General features: G+C 40.3%; 1 protein-coding gene across 1 annotated transcript; it reads right to left on the reverse strand.

Annotated features, from left to right (window-relative positions):
- Positions 1–1,128: 1,128 nt before the first annotated feature.
- Positions 1,129–5,241, reverse strand: LOC310949530 (uncharacterized protein). Its single transcript, XM_083917007.1, has 3 exons — positions 5,008–5,241; positions 3,419–4,036; positions 1,129–2,412 (listed from the first exon to the last, which is right to left on the reverse strand). Exons 2-3 carry the CDS (start codon positions 3,947–3,949, stop codon positions 1,825–1,827), a joined length of 1,119 nt encoding a protein of 372 aa, XP_083773133.1. The 5' UTR covers positions 3,950–4,036; positions 5,008–5,241; the 3' UTR covers positions 1,129–1,824.
- Positions 5,242–11,041: the final 5,800 nt, after the last annotated feature.

The raw sequence follows: 11,041 nt of genomic DNA on the forward strand, positions 1-11,041 counted from the left end.
GATACTGTGCAATTGACAAACTCCCAACAAACGAGAAGCATATGAAGGGAGGACTGAGTGGGCTGGATGAGAGAAGAGGAAAAAAAAGAGGAGGAGAATAGAGAGCAGAGTGATTTGGGAAATCACTGAATTGGCTGGAAAGCCCCGACCTCAGGGAATCACGGCCACCATGACCACCACCTACACATTCCTCACCTCAGGAGAGGAAACACGGGGAGACAAATCGGAAAAAAGGGGAAGAGTGTAGGAAAAAGGCCTGAGCTGGGTGCGGCGTTGGTTGTTTGCTCTGAGAACAGATGTTCCCGTTGCAGGATCAACTACATCAAACCAACCCGACCATATTGAAACACTAAGATGACGCAATACTGAAGTCAAATCATCATTGTTTTAAGACTGGAGCCAGGTGGAGAAGCATCCAAGCAGGGTTACATTTCACATTTATCCCTGATTAACTGCCTGTTATGGATGTAATGATGTTTATGACACGTGTGAGAGCTTTTTGGTTTCATGCACTTGGAAGTAAATTCCTTTCATTTCGTCACAGAGTTAACAAGTGTTACAAAAGCTAATAGAGCCGGCAGAAACAATTCCCTGGTGTCTACTTAAAACAATGTTCTATTAGACTCCAGGAAAATTGAATTTATTACGTATAATTATCTGAAAAAAGTGGTTGAGACCAGATGTTACAACATCTGTCAGGGCCTTCTTCTTACACGTTGTGTGTGCGTCCTGGAGGGAGTTTTCCTTCGAAAGCAGGAGGAAGGTACTGGGGTCAGAGCTTTCATCTGTAAAGTTATTCATGTTTTCCTATGACACACACACACACACACACACACACACACACACACACACACACACACACACACACACACACACACACACACACACACACACACACACACACACACACACACACACACACACACACACACACACACACACACACACACACACACACACACACACACACACACACACACACACACACACACACACACACACACACGTTAAGATTGAATACAGTTCTTTATGGATCTCAGGAAATGTTCTACACTCAAAACGTTCAAAACAAATACTCTCAAGCACACATCTGCTCCTCGTACAACACATGAGCACAAATGCTGAGGTGAAACGATCAGAATCAACTGGTTTAAGACACAATGTTACACTAGTGCATGTGTAAACGCACGTTTCAGTTGTAAGATCTTTGAGAGAGAAATAACCATGGCCAAATCTTTGACAACAAGGACCTCTGCTGATTCGAAAGATAACTGCAAAAGCACCTTTTTCTATTTTCAGTGGAGGCTCATGATACATACAGTACATTAATATAGTACATCTTATTCCTAGGGCTCCATGATAGTTTTCTCTTTAAAACAGGCCAAGTTTAAAAGACATTCTCCACTACTCAAAGTAGCCATTATACTCTGTCATCTATGATTTTCACAATCCATGGACCATGCACCCTTGGCTCGGGCAGAGTCACTATTGTCATTTTTCCAGTGAGGTGCTCTGGTGGAAATGAATCAAGATCATCACAACAGTGGAATCAGCATGAAGAAGATAATAAAACAGTTGCAATGCTGTGTGTCATTGTCTTGGGAAAGTGTAACTAACAGCAACTTCCTGATTGAGAATCGGAAAAAACAACAACAGTCTTGATTTCACGACAAGACTTGTTTCTTGTACTATCTGCAACTACAGTATGTGTTGTTACATGTTACGCTCATTCAAATTGGGACAAACATGGTGTGCGTGTTAAAGCAAAAAATATTGCTAACAAACGCAGATGGAATGCATATCATTTGAAAGTCACACAGTTGTCTACCAAAGCCAGCTGTCTAGATGCTGAACACAGTAACAGGACTGTTCCAGGATGGCAGACAGCTCCCCATAGCACCGCTCTCTCCAGGTGGGAAGTAGCCTCTCATTGTTCAGGGCCTGGAGTTTTGGCGTCCCCTCCCGGAGGACGTGGTACAGACAGGGCCAACGGCTCTGGATCCTCAGCCTGGTTCTCCGGTCCAGTGTGATGCCGCGGCCGATCTTCTTGGCTCGAAGCTCGCGCAGGGCGGGTAGCTTCAAACAGGAGAAGACCAAACCTCGGCTGGGCGACACGTCAAGGAACTCCAGCGATTGAGACTCCAGGATATATGAGATACCCAGGTTCCTCAGCGGCACCAGGATTTGTAAAGTCAGAGACTTCAGGTTGGGCAGGGATTTGGTTAGGGTCTGCAGCGTTGTGGGAGTCACTCCTTTAAAGACCCAGAAGAATTTGAGCTCGAGGACACGGAGCTGCTGGAACTGGGTGAGCAGCGACACGGACACATCCGACCAGTCGAAGTGTAACCGCATCTTGGAGATGCGTGGGCAGCTGTTGGTGAGCTTGGTCAGCAGTTCCTGGAAATGGGTCACCTGTCAAATCAAATCAAAGATGTGTCTGTATGATAAGTGACGTGAGTATTGACAAGAACACATTATTTATCATTATTTTCTGCCAAGCCCCCATTTGGACCACAAAAAACACTCCTCAGAATTAATTGCATTTTTAAATAAACCAGTAAAAATACTGGGGAAATAACAAATATTCCTTTTTAATCTTTAAAATTGCAGAGATAAAAAAAGTTACACTTGCAAAGCACTTTTCTCTTTTCTTTATACAACAATTGCCCATGTTGTACATTTTGCTGTCTGAATAAAGCTGGATTAATAGGCATATTTTCAGCCGACATATGAGCACATTAAAGCACACACAGGGGGCACAGAATTAGCACCATTCACCAGCCAAATGCTGGTATGATATGCAAGTGACTTGTCGGTATCCTTCACTCACCAACAAAAAAAATCCAATCATAATCTACTGAATGGCTGGTAAAATTTAAAGCCATGTGCTAGGAAGCTCAAAGACTCATAATTACAGCAAAATCCTATCAATATTGTACCATTTATCTGTATCCAGGTCACATTTGTTCATTATTTTTTACATTACCAAGAGTTACTGTTATATGCAGCGGACAAAAACGTTATGTAAAGGTCAACTATTATTAATCATTAACCATCACTAATTATTAATCCGATCATATTAGAACTGCACTAACTTGTTTCCATGATTCATTTTCTTTCAGTTAACCGTTTAGTCTATAAAATGTAAAAATATATCGGTTTTATCAGGTGTATTTACAAATAGGCGCTGCAGTGAAAAAAAGTGAATGTGCAAATTCTCATTCTTTGCCCCTGTTGGTATCACACGAAGTGGTAATCATTACAGAAGGAAATGAAAACATTTTTTTAGTATTGAGTACCAGGGTTGTAAATATGAGTGCGCACTTTTCTGAGGTTAATGAAGTTCAGGATAGTTGTTAAAATCAGACTCTGCCTAGGGCTGCTTGAATTTGAAATAAAATCAATGAAAACAAGTTACCTGGTCCATCTTGGTAATGCTGTCCTGGTGCGAACTGGAGCTGGAGTGGACCCTAAGGTCCAGCGGCTCCAGTAGATTAAACGTCCAGTTCAGGTCTAGGTGGCTGAGGTCTCTGCAGTGAACATTATCCATCAGGTGAATCAGCAGCTCGCCCCACTTGTTGCAGCGATCCCCTAGGTCGAAGCTGGCCTTCAGCGTTAGTAGGCTGGCTCGCCGGGAGATGAGGTGATGGGTATAATGGTGGACCCAGGATTTCCACCTTTCAAACTCGCGGTTAGAAACAAGCAGTCCCTCCTGACCCAGATGGAAGACGCCACGACGGGAATAGTCTGCCACCCGCCACAGCTTCCATGAGCGGACAAGGCAGCTCCAGCTCAAGCAAACCATAGCACAGCTACATTTGTCCACCTCATTCAGAAAGGACAAGACATGCAGCTGGCACTCCACCGGCAGGAAGTTGAAAGGGAAGAAGTCGTCTGCTGCTTTCCGCCGGCTGCTTACAGGGACTAGTGGTCTTTTTCGCGGTGACATGATGGCACACGATTAAATAATATTGGTGGAGTTCAGAATCTCCACCGGGTGGTCCTGTGATCTGGCTTTGCCATAAATATATCTGGCCTGGGGAAATTATGGAGAAAGGAAACAGACAGAAGACAATCTAAAAATCATGTTTACTTTTTTGAGTTGTTCAAGGTAACAGACAGAACTAAATTACAACTACTCTGCAATGTATGTATCACGCCTGAGGGAACTGATATCATATCAACTAATATCATCTGAATTTACATAATTTTTGATCCACCTGACAACTCTGTTAATGCTTGGGAATTTGGAACACTTCCAAAACATCCAAAATGGAAAACAGAAGAACAAATACTAAACTCAGCTTGGTATTATATGGCTCAAGTTCAAAGTTGTTGTTTTTTTTTAATCTCAGGTGCACGATCACAAACTGGTGCTACAATTACTATGTGAAGGAATATTCAGGTTGTTTACCTTAAATGTCCGTAAATAAAGAGTGGTAGAGTGAGAATTGTCATTCGATCAGCGCACACACACACACGCGCGCACACGCACACGCACACACACACACCTGTCAGTTTTTAGCTATTTTAACTGTAAATTTGTTTTGGTTTTGACTGTTTACATAGGCTATTATTATAGTCTGCATCAGCTGATGCTTTTTTTATTTGCACAATCCTCTTTTGCTGCTGTAACATTGAAAACATCCCCACTGTGGCACTAATAAAGCATTATGTTATCTTGTCTTAGTCTCTTCTTATTTAATAAGGACGTTAACCAACAAGCCAATTTCCACAGCTGTCGGTGTAACTTCAATACTTAATATAGTATAAGTAATGTGATATACTTGTATCCCATCTGTTGCAGTATTACAATATAATGTAGTTAAGTGACACATGGGTTTGTAACATGACTCCAAGTCTGTTGGCAGCTTCGTTACTTCCTCTCCTCTGCTGATAACAATAGTTACCGTTCAGCGTCATAGACTTTAAGCTTCTACCCATAAACACTAGAGTGATAGTTTGTGACTTTATTTAGTTCATTATGGAGACAAAGCGGTGTTTTACCTTTTAGACGAACGAGCTCCTCCCGTCCTCAGTTAAAAAGCTAACTTGCTAGAAGCTAACGTTAGCAGTTATGAGACAAAGGAGCTTAACATTGAAACTAATACCAGCGCGTTGTTGCAGATTTTATAGAATTGGCTTTATATCCTAATGTATTAGTAGCTGTTAAACAACGTGTTCAAATCCTACATTTAAAGCTACAAAGGACATTAACTAGGCCGGCTAGTTATGTGGCTGTCGAACAGCTGAGCTCTGTTGTTGTTTTTGTTGTGGCTCGTCGGTGATGGCGTCATCAAAATGCGTTGGGCTGCACGTTTTGTTCCACGGTGTTGCGCCGTCGGGCGGGGTTAACCAGCATTCAAAGAGAAAGCTTTAATAAAAAATAATGGTTCTCACCTCGATACCAACAGATACATTTTCGCGTATTCATTAACACATAACCCCCCAAAAAAGAAGATTGTATTTGTAGCTGTTTGAAGACCTCGAGCGGATTTGGGGGAGAACGAGCGCCATCTGTTGGTGGCATGTGTCACTAAGTGGTGAGGAGAGCCGCTTATTTACCCGCTGTTTGTTTAAGATGGATATCCCTTTGTTTCCAGTGTGCCTCAAAAACATAGACACGTACGGTATATACAGCATACACCTACAAACTAAATACAGGGCTCTTAAGTTTGAAGACAGGCAAGAGTGACACTCTCCCCTCTTCATTCCACTTTCAAGATTGAATGGTTAAAAAGATATTAAACTAATCCAACCTCATTATGAATTTCTTCAACCATAGACTAGGAAGATTTAATTTTTTTATTAAGATGTAATAATTAGATAGAAAAGCCTCCCATAAAAGTTTCTGATTCCCATAAAGTTACTTTTAAGCTGGTCCCTAATGTATAAACATAATTTCCCCCTCACAAATGTTACATTTGGAATAACCAAAATAATTAAATATGTGTTTTCAATGCAATTCATTGTTTTTAGATACTTGGGTTGTGTGGGGATTTTGAAACATTGAGTGTTGATTTTTGTCACATTATAATAGAAGTTTTGTTATAAGCGTGCGTCCATAATATTATCAATGAAAAACAGACGGCATAGTTAAAGGATGATGCAGATAAGCTCCAGTGCAGTCAGGTGAGAGAGGGTCAGTCCCCTAGGAGGCAGGATGCTACAGAGTAGAGTGTTCTTTCTACAGGAGCTGGTGAATCATTGGCGGATCCGTGTGACCAGGGGACATAGGATTCAACTTGTGAACGAATGAGAGCCAGTCTGGGAGTGATTGAAACAGGAACCGGGAACTGTCTCAGCAACATTCTGAACCAATCGTAACAACTCAATGACTTTACTGCGCCATAAATGCTTTGTGAAGGAGGGGCTTGGTGCTCTTTCTGCCTCGGTGGTCACAGCAACAGCGTGGCTGAAAGCAAAGATGCCTGTGACTTCTGACCCCAGAGAGAGTTCCTGGCCAGGCTCAAGATTCTATGCTGTTGTTTTTTTCATAATCAATTTTTTATTCTTTAAGAAGTACGCCCGCTTTCCTTGAGAAGAACACGACAACAAGGAGGGTCATCTGTTTACATATAATGGATTTTTATCAGAGAATAACATTCCTGTGCTTCCTTCCTTGTCGTAGATGCAGTTCCTTCACGTATTAAAAATCTACTTTCATCTGCAATCAGAGATACTAGAGCTTTATACAGGAAACTCAGATCATTTTTTCAAGTATAAAACTAATAATAGAAGTATAAGGCAATTAATACAAAGATGCATAATTAGTAAACCTGCTTCTATATTTTTTGGAGTAATCAGTATTTTGATATAGAATGGGAAAAAACATGGTTATTACCTAGGACATTTTTTTTCTCAAATAAGGTGCAAGAGGTGTGTCTGAAATTATTGAACAGATGTTATCCTGTTAATTCTGTTATTGTAAGATATCTGTTAAATATTGATCCTTTTGTCACATCACAGATGAAACAACATAGCATCATTTTTTGGGAATGCTCTTTTAGTCAAACACTGTGGCCTAATATTAACCTCTTTTTAAACAGAAAGTGAAGTATACGACTCAAATTCAAACTTGATTTTATTTTTGGGGTATTTTTTAAAATATATTTCCTGTTAAAAAGTGTATATTTTTTTAATATTTTCTCATTATTAGGGAAATTCTATATAAACACCACCACATTTGCAAACCAGAAACCTCATTTTATTGTTTTCATTTCTTACTTTAACTCCTACCTGGACACACTAAAGTATTGCACCAACTGCAAAGCTGTGAAAACCAAAGCCATTTTTAATCATTCTGAAATGATTTATGTACTTCAATGTTTGGTTTTATCTAGGATATATGCACTACCTCGAGCGATATTGTTATTGTTACTATTGTTATATTGTTTGAAGATTGAACAGTAATCACTGGTGTAAGTCTATTTATGTGGATAAAGTTACGAAACAAAAAAAAAGAATCACATGAATAAAACTATGCTTTTTTTTCATTGGTTGTTGTGTTAAATCTTACCCGGATAGAATAGTGCTACTTTCTCAAATATTTTCTCAATGCCTGACACTTGAGAGCCCTGCAACTTCAAACATTGTAAAAAAAAATTATAATTAATTTTATAATAATACATTTATCATTTCGTTTTTTTATATGCACTTTTGAAGCGTGAATTTACCCCTTGTTTGTTTGAATTGTCTTATATTGATTGTGTTTTTCCACCAGTAGAGGGCATTCTCATTATGCAAACAAACCCGTGGGTTGGCAGTGCAGGTTGACTGCCTTGAAGAGCCACTTTTCTTGCAATCCCAGTGTTCTTACAGACCGTCTCCTTCACAAGCCTGCCTGTGGGCTTGGCTTGAAGGAACCATTAAAACGTCCAGACCTCATTTCCTGAAAGAAGTAAAATTGTGTAATGACCCATGACCTCAGTCGGGTATGTACAAGTAAGTCATGTCTCCCTTCCTGCAGTTGGTGCTTTGGTGACAAATTCCACAACGTGCCTTTCTTTCTACAGTCAGAGGAGGATGTGGAGTGTAAAGGGCCAAGCCCCCCTTCCACACGTGCACTGCACACCAGAGGGTGACAGAGGGTTTAAAAACACGTGGAGTGAAACCCCCGAATCAGTGGTGCAACGTGGTCACGGACATTTACTCAAATACTGTACTTAAGGTACTAATGTGGGGTACTTTACTGCTTAGGTGGCACTTTCTACTTTTTCTAGTTTATTAAATATGATGTTGTGTTATAAACTGAAGTACCCAACAGTAGATACAAGTAGGTTACACACATGCACTGCAACCCTGAACTTAGTTACATTACCTAGACATTACCAGGAGGAGCTGTATGTGAGAAGACACATTTCCGAATCAGTTGGATCGAACATTGAACTGGCTTTACCCTGCCAGCTCCCTTGTATAAAGTCTGTGTAATGTCTGATTGAGCCCATGTGCAGTCTCACATTGCCAGACTGCTGTTTTAGCGCTGGATGAAAGTCCGGTTGCATCAATAAACATTTTTGTATATGGGGGAAAATGCTCTGTATTGTTTTTATTTCTTTTAATCAATCACAATTGCCCGAGATGCAGCGACAGTGCCCTTGCAAAATAGAGTGGAGATGAATGCCTGACGTCACGCACCAGAAGTCACCTTTTGGCTTTAAACCGACACCGTACATTCAAAACAGACTAGCCCATGCGTGAATAGAGCGAGTCATTGTCCAGATAATCCAACGAGTGAGTGGACATGTTAGTGACGTCTTTATCGTGTGGCTGGCTCAAAACTGGAAGAATGCAAACATCCGACATTGAAGAAAAAGGGCGATTTACAGGAAGAAAACAGCTAACTGGAGAGACGCCAAGATCTGGAAACCTCTGTCGCTAAGGGTCGACGGCAAAATCATTACACAAGGAACAGCAAGAGACTCGGTTGTTTATGACCAAATTACAAACCAATTACATGACCACGGAGTGATCCATGCCACATCCTGCCTCCTGCACGCGCTACCGGGGTGCCATCCCTCACCTAAATTAAACATTATATGTATTTGCAGTAAGTTAGAACATGTCTGACATAAACCTCCTGTTGTCTCAAATTTTTACAAAAAGTACCCTTACAGTATTTATCTTCTACAAGTAGCAATGTTTCAAAGTTTTCCAACTTTATCACAGAATCCATTACTTGATGTCAAATACTGATAATACCACTGGGGTAAGTTGTAACAGTAAGAATAAGGAATTAAAAATTACACAATTACAACACATACCTAAAAAACACATACAGTAATAACCAAGTTGTACTTAGGCTAACTCGCTGACCTGTACCTGTGAGTTGCTAAGTACCTCATGTGGAGTGAGTCGAAAATACAAGTCTGCTGCCTCAGACATGTAACCAGTCAAGGCATCCTTTTGCTGCCCTTCTTGACTGCTATGATAGCCCACAAAGGGCAGCTGTGTTGATCTTTGGTCTTTGTTTTGTAATTTCTTGCAGTATCTGCACACGTCACATGACAGATAGGGTATTGTTTGGAGACAGTCCCTTTCCCTGCCTCACCTCATCTGATGCAGATTTAAGTTAATGTGCAAGCACACCCCTGTCAGTTTTTCCTCACCAATTGGCATGCTGAAAAAAAGATACTGTATACACTGGAGATCAAAATTAGACTTTTTTTTTGACACTTTGGGTGCAGTCATTGGTTTCCCGTCTGACAACAAACATAATGTTTGCCATCAGACCCAAATAAATTGAACTTTAGCCATGTCATGTCATGGTTTGGGTTTTCTGCAGCAGGAGTTGGGTCTCTTGTACAGCAACATGGCAGGGTGAGTGCAAATGTTTATGTGAACCTCCTTCAGCAATGCAATACATTTACTGCAGTTGTCTCCCAATCAGCTGCAATTTTCATGCAAGACAATGTCCCCTGTCACACTACAAAATGGGTTATGCAGTTCCTTGAAGCTAAGAATAGTGACACAATGAAATGACCAGCCCAGAGTCCAGATCTAAACGCCATAGAGAATCTCTGAAAAATCCTTGGTACCAAGGTAATGTCTAAGAAACCCACTCCAGTTACTGAACTGTGGAAGAGAGTGAGTCAGAATGGACAAAGATCAAACCAGAGCAGTGTGAGAAACTAGTGATGTCCTGTCGGTGCAGATGTGGTTTTCTTCTGACACAGTGGTTACTGTTCTGTAATCTTGCTCACTGTTTTTTTTCTCCACAAAATAAAGGTTTTTGTTGAAGTGCTATTACAGAAGTGGTACAGCCACAACGGATATTCTATCAAAGTCTGAACAATAAAAGATAACAATATTTTAGAATAAATCAAGTATTAATACTCTCTCATTTTGATCTACAGAATAGATAACATGTGTTTAGTTGCCATTAGTTGAAAGGGTAAGTTGTAACCCTTTTTAAAAAACCTGTCAGCCATTGTGTAGTGCAGACTTTGTCAATTGTTTTTCAGCCAAGGATCCCTTACAAGATAGAGAACCGGGGACCCCCTTATTTATTTCCATTGGAACATTTTGACATAGCCTTTTATACACTTCTATGGTCATAGTTATGTGAAAGAACAACACAGGAGAAATGCATTAGAATGTTATAAGAAATGTGTTCAAAATATTTGCATCATGTCAACACAGAATACCTATAAAACAATGCAACCAATATTCAGTTAGCTGCAAGTAATACTCAACAGTACTTAAACCCCATGTAATCCCATGCAGCAGGTCTGTGGCTCAGAGGTAGAGCGAGTTGATCTCCATTTGAGAGATCAGTGGTTCGATTACTGGCCTCTCTGGTCTGTGTGTCAAAGTGTTCTTGAGCAAGACACTGAACCCCATGAGTGCCTCTAAATGTACCGGTAAGATAATTTTAAAGCTGTTTTATCATACACAAGATATTATATTGCAGATATCTATAACTCACTTCTTCATAGTCAGAGGATTACTAGTCATTTAAGATTATGACAAGTAACAATTAGACCATATATATCTGAAATGGGAGTTTTTCTAGTAAGAATTATGTTGCAGATATCAAACA

This window comes from Echiichthys vipera (genome assembly GCF_963691815.1).
Source record: "Echiichthys vipera genome assembly, chromosome: 7".
NCBI lineage: Eukaryota > Metazoa > Chordata > Actinopteri > Perciformes > Trachinidae > Echiichthys > Echiichthys vipera.

Bases quoted from the DNA above. Each gene is read 5' to 3' on its own strand.
- LOC310949530 (XM_083917007.1), bottom strand. From the start codon at position 3,949: ATGTCACCGCGAAAAAGACCACTAGTCCCTGTAAGCAGCCGGCGGAAA. The intron at 2,413-3,418 runs GTAACTTGTTTT...TTGATTTGACAG, and splicing joins GCATTACCAAGATGGACCAG to GTGACCCATTTCCAGGAACT.